General features: G+C 42.2%; 1 protein-coding gene across 1 annotated transcript in view; it reads right to left on the bottom strand.

Annotated features, from left to right (window-relative positions):
• TNS3 (tensin 3) overlaps positions 1 to 15,655 on the bottom strand; it is a gene marked incomplete at both ends in the record, with an annotated part of 220,099 nt that extends 204,444 nt beyond the window's left edge. Inside the window, one exon of the mRNA XM_079533832.1 lies at positions 15,560 to 15,655. Coding sequence (XP_079389958.1) covers positions 15,560 to 15,655 — 96 coding nt within the window. The remainder of the gene's footprint in view (positions 1 to 15,559) is intronic.
• Positions 15,656 to 16,960: the final 1,305 nt, after the last annotated feature.

Here is a 16,960-nt window from a genome sequence, read left to right as displayed (position 1 = left end):
TGTAATATCACACAGAGTTACACCAGGTACAGTGCTTTTCCTCAATTCCTCAATCTCTGTGACCCTTTGAGGAATATACAGTGTAATCTCAGCTGAAGGAAGAAGCTCCTTCTTGACTGAAAGGCTCCAGTAAGAATCTGTAACTCAAGTAAGGAAGGACTGTATGCCAAAGTAATTCCACCAGTGATTTAGATACTTGTGATACAGTCGCTGCTCAAACTGGGCATGGTGCAAAAACTGTGAAGGAAGCACACCATGAGTCCAGCTCTTATCAGCTGCAAGGAAGTCTCTTATCAGGACTTTTGGGGAACATGGTTTTGGATGTTGTCATCCCATATCCTGAAATTAAATAACCTGAGGTTGGGACTTCAGTTGAGAAATCTCTCCGGAAGGGTAGGCAATAATCCAGCTGTAGAGAACAGATGAAGTGTATCTGACACTACAAATGACGTTTTAGTCTGCAGATCACACCCACAAAAAACATTTTGTTTAACGTGGTAGGACCGGAAAGAGGACAGATGTTTTCAGAATAATAATAATAAAACAGTAGTAATAATAACAACTCTCCATGTAGAAAGTACGTGGATTTCAAATTAATTGAGTCCCTGACATTGGTATCAATACATTCTGAAAGAGTCAAAATGGGCTCCTCCTGTAGGATTGACACAGCATGAAAAAATGGAACAATATGAGGTTAAATCAGGTCCCATAATGACCCTATTATTATATGGTTGTTCTTCTCTACTGAATCTTTGACCCACCAGTTTTAATTTATTTAGAAAAGTAAAAACACGACCAAAAAAAAAGCCAATAACCCATATTACACATAAAGCCATAACACTGCACTGCCCCTCCTTTCCTAAGTGATTTCATTTCTATATCCATTAAAAACTTGTCTTCAACAGAAGTATGATGAATTAATTAGTCGCTAGTATCTTGCAGAGCACCCTGAACAGTTCTGCAGCTCCTACATTTGGTTAGGTCAATATTTAATCTACAAGAACTTACAAATGAAAAATAGCATACAAAGAGCAGGCAAAAGTCATGTGGAAGGTGAAAATGAAGAGCCTTGAAATGGAATTGAAATTCTTAATACATTAAATACTTCCTCAGTAAGGAGCCCTTGTGTTTCCTTTCTAAAATGTAACTTAAAGGAAAAAAAAACTCTTCAAATAAGAGAATTGTATTAACATTTAGATCACATCCAATTTAACCATGAATTTCTGTGCATTCCAGTATCCAACTATCCAACTATCCTCTCTGTTTAAAGCGCAGTCTAAGAAGGTGGGAGGGAAATATGATGTAACATGATTTCTAAATTTTACCTTATATACTGAGGGGAGTCAGATTTCTCAGCATCTAGGAGAATATATGCCACAGCTTAATATCCAGATTGAAAGGTTTTCTAAGTGTGCAAGTATTTTCAGAAGAATGCTTTCAATGTACTCTGATTTTCAGAGAGTTTAAAGTCGCAATATGCAAGTAATTAGAAGTGTAAGTTGTGTAAGTTTTCCAGTGAGACCAGGAAAAGAATGCTTTGTGGCAGGGCTGTTTCTAACTTATTACAAGAAGGGCAAAATGTGCTTCTCCACCCAGCCTTGGCCAGAGAAAAAAAAAAAGAAAAAAAAACCCAGGAAGTTCAAAGAGTTTTCAGGAATCCAGTAGCTAACAGTCCATTCATCTTTGGCAAACACATGTAACGTTCAAGTCAGTCCCAGCTTCATATTAAAAACTCACCAAGTCTAATCCTTCTTCTCAGTAAATACAGACTGAGAAAACACACTTTTGGGAAGAAGCTCTGGTTATCATCTCTGCCCTGCCAGTGCTTGACAGGTTAGGCCAGATTTTAGTTTGCCATCACATTTGAGATACAAAGGTGCTGACAGAAAGAATTAAATTAAGCAGCTCTTTAGCTCTGAAAAGTTCTGATCATAACTGATCAAAATGCTGAAATAATGCATTGAAATGCAAGTATAGAGCAAGAATGATTGCCACTTATTAATTTATTGCTTTTATCTTTTTTCTAATTAAGTACTATGAATAAATTCCTTAATGAAAATGTCTTCTGCATAAAGATGCATCAGAAAGCTTATGAACATTATGCAGAAATTACTACATCCTCAATGTATTTAGGGCAATGAAGCTCACGAAGGGTCTGGAGCACAAGCCTTATGAGGAGCAGCACTGGGAGTTGGGACTGTTTAGCCTGGAGAAGAGGAGGCTCAGGGCTGACCTTATTGCTCTCTACAACTTCCTGAAGGGAGGCTGCAGTGAGGTGGGGGTCAGTCTCTTCTCCCAGGTAATTAGAGATAGGATGAGAGGTAATAGCCTTAAGCTTCACCTGGACAGGTTTGGGTTGGATACTGGGAAAAATCTCTTGTCTGAAAGAATGGTCAAGCATTGGAACAGGACGCCCAAGGAAGTGGTGGAGTCACTGTCCCTGGAGGCGTTCAAGAAACATGTAGATGTGACATGTAAGGGACATGTTTAGTGGACGTGGTGGTGATGGGGTGATGGTTGGACATGATGAACTTAGAAGTCTTTTTCCATCTTAAGGATTCTTCTGTTTTTTAACAACTACCATTTTATTTTCTGCAGAATCATATAGCAAGGTTAATGGTTCTTATTTTGTTTTTTTCATTCTTGTCATTGTTCAGAAAAAAGGTCATATTTTTCAATCTCGTGAACCAGTTCTTTACAATTGACTTTATCTGAGTTGGAATTAAAAGGAGTTTAAAACAATTTAAAATAAGAATACTGTTCTCTTGTGTGTTCTATGTAATTCTTTGCCTATGCAAAGCCTTCCCACAATCCTGCAACCAGTTCAAGCTTGGTTTGGGTTTACTAAGCTTTGGAACGATGTGCAAACACTGTTATCCTGACAAACTCAATAGAGTTGCAAGCAACAAGAAGAGAGGAACAGTGGAATCTCATTCAGAGCTTTTAATGGCTCAGTTTCTGCCCTTTAACAAGATCCTCTGCCCCTCAAGATGGGAGCCATCTACAACAAAATCAAGCATTTATTTATAATAATAAGTAATAGCAATTCTACACTTTATGAATACTCAGAGCGAATGGACTTTTGCAAGTGAAAAATAACATAAACAAGCAAAGCATACTTTTGCTTTCAAAACAGTATTCCTCCACATCTCTCATTTTATGAATACTCAGTGCATTCACTGATTGATTCTAGATGATACTTCAAATTTGCATTCTTTTTTTCTGTTGGGAAAACTGCAAAGAGTTCAGTTCCAAAAGGGCTATCCAATCACTCCTGTGAGAGGGTTTATCTTATCAGTGTTGTCTTTGTCTAGACCCTCACATCTTGAAAGTCTTCATGTTGAATGTGTAAATGCATTCCTAAATACAAACCCTTTCCAAGTAAGAGATGATGAAAGAAAAGCCATCCCCATCCTGTTCTGACATGGTTCCACAAATTCTGCTTTTACGTCACTGGTTTAAAACAACTCAACTCTAAAATCCTACAAGTTTTGTTTGGTTTGTGCCAATAGATTATTTTCTGTTCTAAGACATGGACACGGTGAAACTAAAACTGACCAGAAGTCAATGGGAAATTACTCAGGACTGAGTCTAGGGAAGGTTATGGATATAGTGTCTCATGAACAGTTTACAAAGGACATTATTTTGTATCACAGTAACTGCAAACCTCAGCTTCCTCCTACTTCTACAGGTCCTTATGGTAACAGATCAACCACCAAATTAGCTCTGCATAGCCTCAGCCCTCCTCTATTTAGCACCGTCACTGGTGCCATGGCACTGGAAGAGCCAATTGAAGTTCTGGACAGTATGTATTTCTGATAGCATAAAGTTTTTCTTATATCGCTTACGAGCAATGTAATACTTTAGTTTGCTCAAACACAAAGGCAAGAAATAACAGTTCCAAACGCTTTCACGATGGGCTAGAAATACAACCCTTTGTGGAACCACCCATCAAAATTACAGCTGTGTGAAATACAGCTCAAAATCTTCTGATGGAACTCAGTCACTCATCTCTTTCAGTATCATCTTCCTTTCTCTCTCTTGCCTGCTCCCCAGTCTCCAGGTCCTGATGCCACCAGGCCTGTGTTTAAATGAAACCCTTGGATCAATGCATTCAAGGCCAGGACATGATCAGTGAACTGCTGAAGCACCATACTGAATACATGCATTGCAATCCCATAAACTGGCATAACAATCTAGAGTAAGCCTTCTTAAATCATACTTGGGAACCTCCAAGTACAAAGACTCAAATGGTTCTAATTTCCCTCAATGTGATAGCCATAGTTAATACCAGATTTGGCAGGAAGCAGGCATTCCATGCCCGCTGGGTTTATACAGACATGAAAAAGAGTTTATGCTTGACATTTCCTTTAAAAACATAACAAAAACCATTTGCCCTTTCAGTTCCCAAGCATACATTACTTTCTGAGAATCTATTACTTTAAAAATGCATTTGTTGGCTCTGGTTGCTTGGATAACTGTCAAAAAAGAACTAACGTTAGGCTTTTTATTGATGTTTTGTGGTCTGATGATAGAGAACAGTGGAAAACAAAGGCAAGATACTGGACTGCACATTCACTCTCTGGCCCTACAAAAATCACTTTTGATAAATAAAAGGTGATTTATGACACCAAGCTCTGATTTCTCATTTCTCCATCAACTAGAAGAAAGAATATGGAGCATTTCCCAATTCTATCCGGTGTTTTCTTCCCCGCATTGTTACGTACAGCCATACAGATGGTGCCTGAGCCAAACAGACAATTAAGATACAAAAACAGTCTCCTCAGGTGCAGCAGTCCATTTTCCATCAGCTGTGACCTCTGTTCATGCCACAGTTACCACAGAGAGCTAACACCTCCCCAGCATTCGATGCATTTGGGATAGATCAGCGCTGGAAACATTTGTGAACGCCAGTTTTCTCCATGTAGGAGGTACAAAAAGGCTAGACTGGCAAGCTGAAATCAGGATTCTCTTTTAAGTTACACAGTGAAAAAATAACCAACCTAGCTGCCCCACTATGAAATCCATATGGAGACAAAGAAGATTACATCTTCCTCTGTGAGTGTCAAAGCTCCTCAAAAATGGCATGGCCTCAATCCATGAGTAAGAAAGCGTGCATAAAAGCATAAAGTAACTCTTAAAAGTCACAGGAAACGAGCAGCTTTGAGATGTGCTCTAAATCTGACACAAACAATCATGATTTACTACTTTTATTATGCTATTCAAAATTAAAACAAACAAACAAACAAACAAAAAACTACTTTGGCCTTGCAGTCAAACACATTCTGGGGTTTTGGGGCTTCAAATTAACTTGAAATATGAAGAACAACCAGTGTGGATTTGTGGGTACATTCACACATGCGCTCACATGTACACATAGAGATATGTGCTGGTTTTTGTAGCGCATATATATGTATAATAAAACTAAACCCTTGCCACAAGAAATGCCAGTATTCATATCCAGGGAGAAAAGGTGCAATTAGAATCACCATTATAACTTAAGCTTCTAGGAAGTGACAAAGAAGTTCTAACTTTCGTGACTTCAAATGGGATCTGGGACCTAATTAATTTTTCTTAAAGCACATTGAGTCCAAAAGGCTTTTAGAGAACAGCACTGCCTCGAGGAAATGCTCTCCTCGTATTATCAGCTGGCTCACATTGGAAGCCAGAAAACATTACAATGGAGTAGGGGTTCACCTTTCTTCAGAGAACCAGCAACTTCCACGACCATGCAGCAGCTGGATTAGTGGGAAGACCTGGAAGGAGTGCTCCAAGCAGAGCCTTATGGACAGAGTAGAGAGAGACAATCCTGTCCTTCGCCCCCTTTTTTTAATGTCAGTAAAAGAAACTGTAATGGATGGTTCATAATAAGGAGAAAACTCAAAGCCTTTGAGATAAAAACAAAACAGGAGGGAATGAAAGCATCTATTTACTTCAGGTATCTCAGACTTCATTCAATTTTTTGTTTCCACATCTGGAACAGCTCTGATAAACAGTAGTGGTAATTGACTCTCTAAAATATGACAGCTATAACAGCTATTCATGCCCTTAGCCCAGAATGGAAGATCTTTAATAAAGTTGTGTTTGCCTCTAATTGCAGAGAATGTACAATAATAGAACAGACAGGAACACATTATCTTGGAATGCAGTGCTGATACAGTGCTAAAGAACATACAACAAAGTAAAAAGATCTGTTCCAGGCTGTGCTACAAAGTTGTGGGTTTTGTTTCTTTCCTTTAGTGTTTTGTCACTATTCCATTTATATCAAAAAAGCCAAAATGAAAAACTACCCAAAAAGTGTGTTGTGACAGAGAGAGTAGATAATCTGCAAAATTGGAATTAAAATGATGATTTGAAAATGACCTTACAAGCTTCTTCTTACAATACTTCTTACAAGCTCACTTCTGAGATCTTGATATGCTTCACTTGAAAATAAATCTTTAGATATGAATTTTATTTTGAATATGCTATCAACTGTGAAGGGAAAGGTATACTCAACTATTATCACAGAATCACAGAACAATTGAGCTTGGAAGGCACCTCTGAAGTTCATTTGGTCCAACCCTCCTGCAAGAGACACCTGGAACAAGTTAAATGGGACCATGTCCAGGTGGCTTTTAAAGACCTCCAAGGAGGGAGATTCCACAGCATCTCTGGGCAACTTCTTAAAGTGCTCAGTCACTACTACACGAACGAAGTTTCCTGATGTTCAGAGGAACATTCTGTCTTTCTCTGTGCTTCCTGCCTCTTGTTCTGATGTGAGGCACTACTAAAGATCCTGCATTCATTGTCTTTGCAATCTTTCTTCAGGAACATTGATGAGATCCCCTCAACCTTCCTCTTCTCCAGGCTGAACAGCTCCAGCTCTCTCAGCCTCTTCTCATAGCAGAGGTGCACCAGTACCATCTTCTTTGCAGCCCACCACTGGACTTTTCACAGAATGCTCAGGCCTCTCTCTCTGGTCGCAGAAGGAGGTGGAAAGTGACAGAAATTGGCACAGTACCCCAGGAGTGCCCTCAGCATGTCTGGGTAGAGAAGGGTCACCTGGTGATACTGGCATTGTGAAAAGAAGACAACAGAATTGCTAGCTTTCTTAGCAACAAGGGTATACGGCTGACTCATACTTGACTTGGGATCCGCGAGAACCCCCATATCCTTTTCTGCCAAGCTGCTTTCCACATGAGTGGCTCCCAGGACACACTGGTGCACAGGGACAACAGGGTTGTTCCTTCTTAGATGCAGGAGTCTGCTCTTCCCCTAGTTGAATTGCATGAGGTTCCTGTCACCCCAAGTCTCTAGTCTGTCAAGGTCGCTCTGAAAGGTAACAGAGCCATCTGGTACACCAGTTGCTCTCCACCTTTTTGTCATCTGTGTACACAATTTATCAAGTGTGCACTCCACTGCATCATCCAGATCACTAATGAGTATGTTAAACAGGACTGGACCCAGGACTAAACCCTCGGGTACACCGCTTGTTGCTGGCCTCCAACTAGACTTTGTGTCACTGACCACTACCCTCTGGGTCCAGACATTTAGCCCATTTTCAACTCACCTCAAGTTACTGACCTGACCCTCTTCCACCAGAGGCACATTTTCCTGGCTCCAGCTTTTCCCCCTGGACCCTGGGGCCTGCAATTTGCAAAGATCAATCTTGCTAACAAAAGTCTGTGGCAAAGAAGATATTCAGTACATCAGCCTCTTCTATATCCAGTGTAACCTGGTGCCCTGTTCTGTTCAACAATGGGCCCACATTTTCTAGCCTTTTTTTTTCATTTTTGGTCATATATGTACTTACAGAAGTCCTTCTTGATGTCTTTGACATTTTGACATCCCTGGCCTGATTCAATTTTGTTTGGGCTTTAGCTTTCCTAACTTTATGCCCAGATGCTGGGACAACATCTGTATTCCTCCTAGGTTACCCATCCGTGCCCCCAACCTCTTTACACTTTCTTTCTGTGAGGTTGGCCAGGAGCACTTTGTCCATCCACACTAGCCTCCTGGCATTTCTGCCTGACCTACCGCTTGCTGAAATGGATCATTCTTGACCTTGGAGAAGTTGTTCCTTGAGTATTAATCAGCTTTCTTAGGCTTCTTCTTCCTTTCAGGGCCTTATCCCACAGGAGTCTCACTGGACTCTTCCAAGAAGACCCCCCAAGATGAAGTCTTCTCTCCTTAAGTACAGGATTGTGAGCTTGCTTTTCATCTTCCTTCCTTCCCCCTGGTTCCCTAACTCCACTATTTCAGGATCACTGCTGCCAAGGCTGTCTTTGACCTCCCCATTCTCAACAAGTCCCTCCTTGCTGGTGGGTATGAGGTTTATTAAAGCACTTCCCCTCACTGTTTTCTCTTCCACTTGGAGAAGAAGTTATGATCAACACACTCCAGGACTGGAGTGAAACTCCCGATGGGAGGCTTCTGCTATGTTGTCCCTCCAGTAGATATCAAGGTGCAGGAATTCTCCAAGAAGAGAAGGGCCTGCAAACACAAGGCTGTTCTTACACATCCACAAAGAGTTCATCTGCTTGTTCTTCCCAGTCAGGTGGCCTGTAGCATATTCCCACTATAATGTCACCGAACTTGGTTCTCCCTTTAATTCCAATCCTCTCAACTAACTCTCAACTAACTCCTCATTCATCCCCAGACAGGGGTCCATGTACTCCAGCTAGTCATTCACAAAAAGAGCACCACATCTACTGCACCTCCCTAGCCTGTCCTTCCCAAAATGTCTGCATCCTTCTATTGCAAACCTTCAGTCACAGGATCACATCTCTGTGATACAAATAAGACAAATAGCTCTGCAACCTGTCTGACTGTCTGACACCTGTCTGACTCGACCTGTCTTTACTCCCCATACTATGCGCACTGGTGCACAAACACTTAAGAGCAGCATCCCAGCTCATTATGTTCCTAAAAAGTCTTTGAAGGATTTCTGTATAATGGTGACTTGTAGGCTTATTTGTTAATGTGTAAGTCCTACAGGTGACTCTGCTTAATCCCTATTCTGCTGATCAAGTGACCAAACAGAACATTTAATTAAAGTAATTGTTTCAGACACAGACCATTAAGGTGTCCACTTACATTTCTGTTACTTCTCATTCTGTCCTTCCATGATGAGAAAATTTGCACCGTGCCTTCTATGCTACACTTCCTTTCCCAGTCGACCTTATAGCTAACAAATCATTTAAAAAGAATGCAGGGGTCTCATAAACACATAATCTGTTGTGGTTTAACCTGGCAGGTGACTGTGAACCACACAGTCATTCACTCACTCCCCTTCTTCCCAGTGGGATGGCAGAAAGAAAAAAAGAAAAAAAAAACAATAAGTAGAACTTGTGGGTTGATATAAAGCTATTTAGAGAAAAAGGATATTAATTATGACAAGTATATATATCTATAGGTATATGGCAAGTGATGCACCAGATAAATGTCCAGCAGAAGAGAACCAGATGAACTCCCAACCTCTTCAAAATTCCTTCTGCTTGATGTGATACGATATGGATATGACACACCCCTCTGTCCTCTATCCTAATTCTGTTCCATCCCAGCTACATGGATCCTTTGCTGTGAATGGCCTTGAGTCTATACAATAGTGCTTAGCAGGCAACTATAAACACCAGTGTGTTATCAACACCGTTTTCACCAACATAGCATTATACCAGACACACTGAATAAACAATTTCATCACAGCTGAAACTAAAACAACCAGCAAAAAATAAATAAGTAAATTTACAAGGATTCCCATTTTATTTTGACTTTTGTGTTGCATAACAATACAAGGAAACTGTATTGGTATAGACATATGAGATCGTGGGCTATTTGCTTAACATTCAATCCAAAGCCATTAAAAATATTTATTCACAGGAAAAACTAGTCTTCTTCCTTTTATTTTCATCTGTGCAAATAAAGAAGTCTTCAGTAGGAGTAGCAATAAAGCTCCACTGGGGCAAGATGGACCACTGATCTGTGTAATACTGGTGACTGCTCTCTGAGCTGAGTGGCATTCTCATACTTGTGTTAAGTGATGTTAAGATGCAGTATGGAAGTCTGCCGTACAGCCAAGATACACAGAGATTGTTTCAGACTGTCCTTTTCTTCTTTTGCAAAACTTTGTCCTATTTTTGGCTGAGATAATGTTTTCCTCATAAAGGCTGTATATGTATATTTATTTATTTTTGATTTTAATTTAAATGGTACCGATAATACACTGATGTTTCAGTCCTTTCTGGGCAGTGCCAGCACAGAATCAAAGAATTCTCATCTTTTCACACTGCTCCGCCAGCAACAAAGCTGGGGGTGCACAAGAAGCTGAGGGGGACACAGGCACAACAGCTGACACAAACTGGCCAAAGGAATGTCCCATAGAACACTGCCTCAGATTCACCAGCAAAAGCTGGGGGAAAGAAGGAGAGGGAATACAACTGAAGCAACGCTGTTTGTGTTCCCAAGAGTACATCATCAAATATGATGAGCCCTGCTTTCCTGGAAATTGCTTACCCTGCCTGTCAATGGAAAGTAGTGAACTAATTTCTTGTTTTGCTATGCTTGCATATGCAGTTTTTGCTTTACCTAATAAATTATCGTTACCTCAAACCACAGATTCTCACACTTTTACTTGTCTGATTCTCTCCTTAATCTTGGAAGATTGGAAGAATGAGCACGTAGCTGTGTAGTACTTAGCTGCTTAAACCACAGTGAAGTGACGACTCGTTATTTAAAATTTAGTACACTTCAGTGGAAAACACTAGGCTGAGAACCATGAAATTTGAAGTCCTATATATTGTTTTTAACTTCAAAACAGTTGCTTTAGTTATGTCACTTAGCAATTCAATTTTCACTACTGCTTTTTTGCTTGCCAATACAAGACAAGCCTGTTGCTACTGGGCCTGATCTTGTTCAGCATCTTCATCAAAGACTTGGATGAAGGGAAAAAGAGTTTGCTGATATACAGTGCTGGGAGGAGTGGTTGAGACACTGGAAGGTGGTGCTGCCATTCAGTGAGACCTGGACAGGCTGGAGAGCTGAGCACAGAGGAATCTGATGAGCTTCATCAAGGACAACTATAGAGTCCTATACCTCGGGGGAGGAATAACCACACGTGTCAGTACAGGTTCGGGGCTGACCTGCTGGACAGGAGCTTCACAGGGAAGGATCTGACTGTCCTGACAGACAACAGGCTGGCCGTGAGTGAGCAGTGTGCCTCTGTGGTGAAGGACACCAATGGTATCTCGGGATGCATTAAAAAGAGCATGGCCAGCAGGCCAGGGGAGGACATCCTTCCCCCTCTACTCTGCACTGGTGGAGTCACATCTGGAATGCAGTCACATAATCACAGAACAGCCCGGGTTGGGAGGGACCTCAAGGATCATGAATCTCCAACCCCCTGCCTCGGCAAGACCCCAACCTCCCCATTTAATACCAGCCCAGGCTGCCCAGGGCCCCATCCAACCTGGCCTCCAACACCTCCAGGGATGGACGGGGCATCCACAGCCTCTCTGGGCAGCTGTTCCAGCATCTCACCACTCTCATAGTAAAGAACTTCCCCCTGACATCCAACCTAAATTTCCCCTCCCTCAACTGTCCTGCAGTTATCAACCCTTTCAAAGAGTTGATTCCCCTCTTGTCTGTAGGCTTCTTTTAGGTATTGAAATGCTGCAGTGAGGTCACCCCGCAGCCTTCTTTTCTCCTGGCTGAACAAGCCCAGCTCCCTCAGCCCGTCTTCGTACAGTATTCAGTTCTGGGGTCCACAGATAAAATCTTCTAGAGAGAGCCCTATAGAGAGCCACAAAGATGATAAAGGGCCTGGAGCATCTCCCTTATAAGGAAAGGCTGAGATACCTTGGTCTGTTCAGCCTGGAGCCTGGAAATTTCAACCATGATTTCAATCATGTTTATAAATATCTAAAGGGGGGGGCAGTCAAATGGATGGGGCTAGGCTCTTTTCAGTGGTGCAGTGACAGGACAAAGGGCAGTGGGCAAAAACTTGATCAAAGGAAGTTCCATACAAACACATGGAAGAACGTCTTTACTGTGAGGGTGACAGAGCACTGAAACAGGCTGCCCAGGAAGGCTGTGGTGTCTCCTTCTCCAGAGATATTAAAAACCTGCCTGGATGCTTTTCTGCTCAATCTGCTGTAGGAAACCTGCTTTTAGCAAGGGGGTTGGACTCAGTGATCTCCAGAGGTCCTTTCCAACCCTCATGATTCTATAATTTTATAGCAGGCCTGCTATACTTTAAAAATGAAAGCTAACTAATAAACAAAAACAAACATGAGAAAGACAGCAATGCTAAACATGCTCCCTTCCAGGAGTCAAATTTACGCTATTTTCCCCTCAAATTTGCATTAACATCTTTTGGCATATTCTGGGATAGAATGTTTGACATCGAAATTACTTCAAATACCCAGTGGTAGGAATTCAGATGGCCTGATATAGTATCAGTGGTAGAATATCAGTTGGCCTCATATAATTATGAGAGCTGCTCCAAAAGTGCTGCTTCTTATTTTACTATGTCAAATATTTCAGAGGTGGATGTTGGTGGCACAGCAATAGAGGTTGAACCTTCCCAACAGTATTACACCACATTCTGTCATTGTGCAACAGGTGGCAGCAGAGGGAAAGTCTGACAAAATGGCATCTGACATGGAAGTGTGTATGAACCAAAGCTGTGTAATTGAGTTCCTTCATGCAGAAAAAAATGGCACCCATTGATATTCATTCATGCTTGCTGAATGTTTATGGAAACCAAACAGTGGATGCAAGCACAGCGAGGCGGTGGGTGGTGCAGTGTAGCAGTGATGACAGTGATGTGAAAGACAAGCCATATTTCAGACATCTATGCAGATTTCTACAAGTGCTGCATGCAGGCCCTTTTCATCACTGGTAAAAATGCACAGCTGATGGTAATAACTGTGTTGAAAAAACAGTGTTTTGAAGCTGTCAGTGTGCTCTGTCAAATGTGTCTTTCTATCTGTTGTAATTTTCCTGAAAATAAACAGGAGGCAATACTTTCAAAGCAACTTACATATATATCTTTCTTTTGGAAGAGAAGACCTACAGAAATTCAGCAATACAGAAAGCTCGTATTTCAAGCTCTTATTTATGTCCTCCTTTGTATGTTCCAGATATGAAATAAAGCCACTAACATCAATACACTCTGCCCATGTTATGTTCCATAATAGCAGCATAAATCGGAGACTAAGCCAGTTTTTTTTTATCGTTGCTGTTGCTGTTTTTGAGAATTATTGGCTCAGATTGCCCTTTAATTTATAATAAACTACTTAAATGTAATTGGTTTCAGAGAGGAAACACTTGATTTATAAACTAATATTTGACAGAAAACAGACCATCCATTTCATGAAACTCAGTATTTTATCTAAATCTCTCTCACTCTCACCCACCCCTATAAATGGGCATCCTGACAGATTGGTGCTAATAAAAGTATCATACTTCTTCATCCTTGTTCTTGGCATTTCCCTCTTCCTATCTTGTAGGTAGTTCAGCTCATTCTTTTGCTCCTGGGTTCATTGCTCGAAGGGTTCCCTTGACCATTCAGGATGTCTTAGCATGGAAAGGAAGAATCAGTTGTAAACTTGGAGGTATGAATCTAGATTAAAAGAAGTTATCTCCAAGCACTATTATTAATTATCTGGAGAGTTCTCAGAGCAGCAGATTCTGAATTATCATCCCCAGACAGACAGAAAGGACACGGAACCTGACTAACCAGCGTATAGCAGGATTGATGAGCAGGTACCCCAGCACTGGGAGAGTTTCTGTGCAAACTGGATGACTTGTACCCATGTCTTTGTAACGTAAGTTCTGGCACAAAACAGAACAGGGCATGTGTTTTGCCCCCAAAGATCGCATACTACACAGTATTTTCTTAATGTGTTTTAAGCAAAAGTAGAATTACAGAATGATTTGGAGTGGAAGGGACCTGAAAGGCCATCTGTCTTCCAACCCTCCGCAACGGGCCGAGACACTTCCCACCACATTAGTCCTACCCACCTGACCTCAAACACTTCTAGGGATGTGGAATCCACAGCTCCTCTGGGCAACCTGTTCCACTGACTCATGGTGACAAATTTCTTCCTAGTGTCTAATCTAAATCTACCCTCTTTTGCTTTAAAAACCATTACCTGTTATCATATCACTACATTCCTTGACACAGAGTTCCTCGTCCTTCCTATAAGCCTCCCTTACGGGTGCTATAAGGTCTCACCAGAAGTTTGTTGCAACAATTTTTCTTTTCATCATAATATTAGAATCTTCAGATTTAATATCAGGACTAAGGTCACAGGATAATGTTTCCTTGAAAAGAGATCACTGGAGATCACTGGATATGCTTTCAAATGGAATAAAGCTCCTTTTTCTGAGTGAAGGCAAAAATTTCAACCCTTTAAATGAGTCACTTGTCTAGGAGTGAATAGTGGCCATCTTACACCTCACAGGCAAGCAGTTCTGGCAGGAAAATGTACGCTCAGATATTTCCTTGGCAGCTCTTTATAATAAAATGGTTATTTGAAACTGCTTGTTTTGAAACATTACACAAAGACTAAAGGAGATGGTTTCATAGAGTGTACATGAAATGATCAAAGGGAGCCTGAAACCAGTGAAGATTGTTTAATGCACGAATCCACAGCTTACCCTTGTGTGGCATATTATTCATGAACTTCTGGAAAACTAATCCTAAAAGGTTTCAATAGAAGTGATATGTTTTCAGAAGGGATTTGAAATGAGAGGATGCTTACTTAGGCATGTGAGAGGGAGACCTATAGTGGCACACAGAGCTGGAGTCAACAAAAACACTTCAACATATGTTTAACTTAGAACTGTTGCTGAACTGAGGTTTTAGAGGTAATCCAGGAGTAAATGCACGAAACTTCAAAGGTCCAGAGGTTTGCTTAGTAACACAGAAATACAGATGCATGAATGAGCCTCTGGAATGAGCTGTGTCGTACTGAGACCATCAGCTGGCACTCTAGAGATATTTCTGTTACTTTCCATTTGTGCCTGAAAAGCTGCTCTGCCGGCAACTTTTCCTAGTCCTGTTCTGAGTCAAAGTCAAAGGCATCACGTGAGCCCAAACGGGTTTAAAACCAAAATAATTTAAAATCGATCCAACTTTCACATACATGGAACGTTTCTTCACTATCATCCTCACGTTCGGACGTTTCTTTTCCACGACCGTCTCAAAATACGATTTATATTCAGAGTAACGTGAGTATTTAAATCGGTGGGAAGGCAAACGCTTTCTCGCGGCAGCGCCATCCGCGACAGGGATCACAGCAGCCGCGCCGAGCTCTGTACGTTCAATTCTCATCGCCAAGCCACGCAAGCGAGACGGCGCGGACAGCCACCTCCAGCCGCGAACCGCCGGGTCTCAGTACGAGCTCCTGCGGCACGTACAAACTGCCGGCGGTCGGCACAGAGCCGCAACAAGCGGGCAGGGACCCCGCCTCTCTCGCTTCTCGGGCGGCCACACGCACAGCCGCACGACGCCCGCCGCACCCCGCGGCGCCGAGCCCCTCCCCGACGTCGCCCTCCGAGCGAATCCCCGTACCTTAACCATCACCTCGACCTCTTCTCGCGCCGAACGGCGCCGAGGCGGGGGGCGCGGTTCCCTCCCGTGGGGCATCGAACTCATCCGGCCGCCCATGGGCCGCCCCCGGTGCCGCTCCTCGCTATCGGCGCGGCCCTCCGGCTCCGCACCTCGATCTTCTCAGCCGTCGCCGGGAGCCATGAGGCGCCCGCACCTGCTCGGTCGTCGTCTGGGCTCTCCGCGCGTTCAGCCCTCGTTGTCAACTGCTCTGGAGCTCCTTCGCCGCCCGCTTCCCCTTTTGTTATCGGATCCGGGCCGAACGCACCGTGCGGGACGACAAATCAGAGCCTGTGCCTAAAGCTGCGTCTCCGGCTAAGGAAACCTCGCAGCCCGCCCTGTGCTGGTGGGAGGGCTTTGGGATGGTATGGATTCAATAACAACGAAACTGAAAACTTGCGAAGCGAGCCGTTTCGAGAGTGTGTGCTGCTTTTGTGAAGAAAAGCAAACTTTCCAGCCATCTATCACTGAGGCAAGCCAAATGGGACTCAAATACCAAAGTAACTTGAGAATGAAAAATAGGTGTTTAAAGTCAACACCGAGAATGACTTTGAAAACAGAATTTCAGAAGGGGAGAACCTGCAGGAATTTCCTGCCTCTTTGTGTAATCTGCCTGCCTGTATACATTAATTCCCATTAGTTCTAACAGAACTTATTTGTCCTTACTTTCCTGGCTGCAAAAGGGTGCTTGCTGCTAATGGTAACTACGTGATGGAAACAGCACTGTAAGCTTAAGGTCTCTGCTTCCCTCTTTGCCTAAGATATTTGGTGCCATGTGTAATTCGGGTTTGCCGAGGTGTGCTGTAATTCTGAATCCTTTACTTGTTAGCTCTCCAGCTTCACACTGCTGCATTGCCCACAAAGCTCAGAAGCTGTAGTTCACTCTCAGGGGTCCTGAGAAGTTCTAGTCACGTTTATCCAACTCTCATGCTGTGAAAAGATGCCTGTAATGGAGCAACAGTGAGAGTTTATTCTCTACTTCCTAACACTTGCATTTCAGTGTTCTAGCAGCAGTATATTAAAAAAGATTTGTACTAAGTAGGTCATCCGGTCATTTGTTTGTTTGTTTTGTTTTCTCAAGGAATAGAAGAAATAAGAAGTCTTTTCTAAACATTTAAGTAGTAATAAAATCTGGCATGTTTTGATAAGTAAAAACAATCCATCTTTTATCATAACATAAGATGAATGTTAACACTAACGTTAATTTGTACATCCTGGATATTCTAATTGAGTATTTGGCACCCATTATGCCCAGCACTCTACTCATAGAGACTGAAGTTATTTACTGCATAAAAACGTTCTGTTCTTGTGCCTGGAGGAATTCAGGTATACACTGAGTACTCTGCATGAGGTCAATTCTAGGCT

Source organism: Tetrao urogallus (genome assembly GCF_951394365.1).
Source record: "Tetrao urogallus genome assembly, chromosome: 3".
In the NCBI taxonomy this organism is placed as follows: Eukaryota; Metazoa; Chordata; class Aves; order Galliformes; family Phasianidae; genus Tetrao; species Tetrao urogallus.
The sequence above is the reverse complement of the archived record's forward strand: the minus strand, read 5'-3'. Positions and strand labels throughout refer to the sequence as shown.